Source organism: Empidonax traillii, unplaced genomic scaffold (assembly GCF_003031625.1).
Source record: "Empidonax traillii isolate 1590-97213 ecotype Southwest subspecies unplaced genomic scaffold, ASM303162v1 scaffold257:size1394852, whole genome shotgun sequence".
Lineage (NCBI taxonomy): Eukaryota > Metazoa > Chordata > Aves > Passeriformes > Tyrannidae > Empidonax > Empidonax traillii.
In genome coordinates this window covers 44,620-46,713 of record NW_020955450.1, presented here as the reverse complement: position 1 = coordinate 46,713, position 2,094 = coordinate 44,620, and the positions used below count along the sequence as shown (strand labels likewise).

The window sequence follows — 2,094 nt, the reverse complement described above, 5'->3', positions numbered from 1 at the left end:
TCCGCCGGGAAGCGCCGGCTCCCGCTTCCAGGCGCGCGCTGCTGCGGGAGAGCCGCACGCGCGCAACCGCCGGGCGCTCGCGGGGGCACCGGCGCGCGCCCGCACCGGCAATCCGCGGGCCGTTAACGGCGGGAGCGGAGCGCGAGCGGAGCGGCACCGGCCGGGCGGGCACGGCGCGAGCACCGGACGCCGCTCGCCCTCCCCGGCCCCCCCCGCTCCGACAGACCGGTGCGGGAGTCTCCGCCGGGCCGCCGCCCCGCCCCCCTCCTGCCAATCACCGCCGCCCCGCCCCCGAGACCCGAGGTGCGGGGTTTGAAAGCGGGCCGGTCCACGCGGCTCGCAGAGGGGGGGGAGGGGGACGAGACAGGCAGCGGCGTATCCGGCGGTTGCGGGGCGGCCTCGTCCTACCGGCGGGAGCCGCCCCCGCGCTGTTGGCCGAGCCCTCCCCGCGCGGGGCGCCGGCCCCGGGAGCGGCCCGGGAGCGGTTGGTCCGGAGGGCCGCCCGCCCCGCTCCCCCCCCGGCCGGCGCAGTGGGAGGCGCCCGGGCGCGCGCGTCACCCATTGTTTACAAACCAACGCCAGCGGGCCGAGCTCCAGCCGCGACCGCAACGCCGGAGCCGCGTGTGCTCGCGCGCGCGCGGGGCGGCGGGCGGGCGGCGGCCCCGGTCCCGCTGCGGCGGCTGCGGCACGGCGGGGACCCGGCAGAGATGCCGTGCCGCCCGGGCGAGCGCTTCCTGCTGCTGGAGCGCCCGGTCGCCGTGGGACAGGCGGGCTCCAAGGACGTGGACGCGCTGGTGGCCAAGCTGGGCGAGGTGCTGCAGCTGAGCGCCCAGCGGGCGCCGCCGCCGCCCCGCGCCCCCAAGCACCTGGGGCCGGGCAGCGCCCGAGACCGCGCCGCCCCCTACTCGCCGCGGTGCTGCAGCGGCGGCGGGGCCGGGCTGCTGGCGCCGCGGGGTCCGGCCCCGCCGCAAGCCCACCCGCAGCACGCCGAGAGCCCGCGGCCGGACCGGAGCGGCCACCAGCGGGTGACCAAGCAGCTGTGCGGCCGCGGCTGGCTGCGGAGCGCCGCCCGACGGAGGAAGCAGCCGCCGCCGGGGCCGGGCGACGGTCCGGCGGAGGAGGAAGACCCGCACCGGCTCCTGCAGCAGCTCATCCTCTCCGGCAACCTCATCAAAGAAGCCGTCCGGCGACTGCAGCTGGCGGCGGCGGCGGCGGCAGCGGCGGCATCCGCGGCCTCCAGCGGCAGCGCCTCGGCGGGGAGCGGCGGCGCGGACGGCGAGGCGGCGGCGGCGGCGGTGCAGCCCCTGCAGTAGCCGGCGGGGCCGAGCGGCGGTGACCGGGGCGGAAGAGCGCGGCCGCTGGCGGCAGCGGGGCCCCGCCGGGCTGGCTGCGGCAGCGCGGTGCGGGCTCTGTCAGGATGTAAGTCTGTCCCGTCGGCGGGGCCCCCCCGCCGGTGCCGGTGGGACGAGGAGGGTGCCCGAGCCCCCCCGCCCCAAGGTCACCCGCGGTGCGGACCCCGCCGAGCCCCGCAGCTCGCCCGCCGGCGGAGGCCGTGCACGCCGCCGGCCCCGCGCTGTTGTTATGCCCCCCTCCCTCCTCTGCCTTCCTGGGAGCTCCTCCTCCTCCCCCCCGTCGGGGCAGCCCGGCCGGGGCCGCGGACCCCCCCGCCGCCGGTCCCCGCTGCCGCGGAGCTGCTCCGTCTCCCAGGAGCCATTTGCAATAATCCTCGCTGACCCCGGCGGGAGGTGTTTCCTTTACTCTCCCGGGCTGATTTTTTTTTTTGTTTTGTTTTTTTTTTTTTGGGGGGGGGGATTTTATTGTTATTTTAACGTTTATTGTTATTATTTCTCGTTGTGACTGTATGAAGCAGTTTTAAAAAAAAATGTGAATATCAAAGCTGGAAGGCAGCTGGACTTAACAAATAAGTGAGTGGAGCTTGAGGATGCATTGTTCGCATAAGGTAGCTGAAACAAGTTTTTTCTACCAAAAAGAAAAACCCTAAATCCACCCTTCCCCAACAAACGCAATGGCTCAAGTACAAGATGCAGCTGTTGATTTTAAATATATGCACTTCGTACCGGAGCGTTTGAAATG

The 2,094-nt window shown here is 73.3% G+C and overlaps 1 protein-coding gene across 1 annotated transcript; it reads left to right on the top strand.

The window, feature by feature from the left end:
• The first annotated feature begins 236 nt into the window (after nucleotides 1–236).
• LOC114060079 (GSK-3-binding protein-like) lies at nucleotides 237–1,356 on the top strand. The gene has a single exon (XM_027889268.1). The coding sequence runs from the start codon at nucleotides 708–710 to the stop codon at nucleotides 1,311–1,313; it is 606 nt and encodes a 201-aa protein (XP_027745069.1). The 5' UTR covers nucleotides 237–707; the 3' UTR covers nucleotides 1,314–1,356.
• The last annotated feature ends 738 nt before the right edge of the window (nucleotides 1,357–2,094 follow it).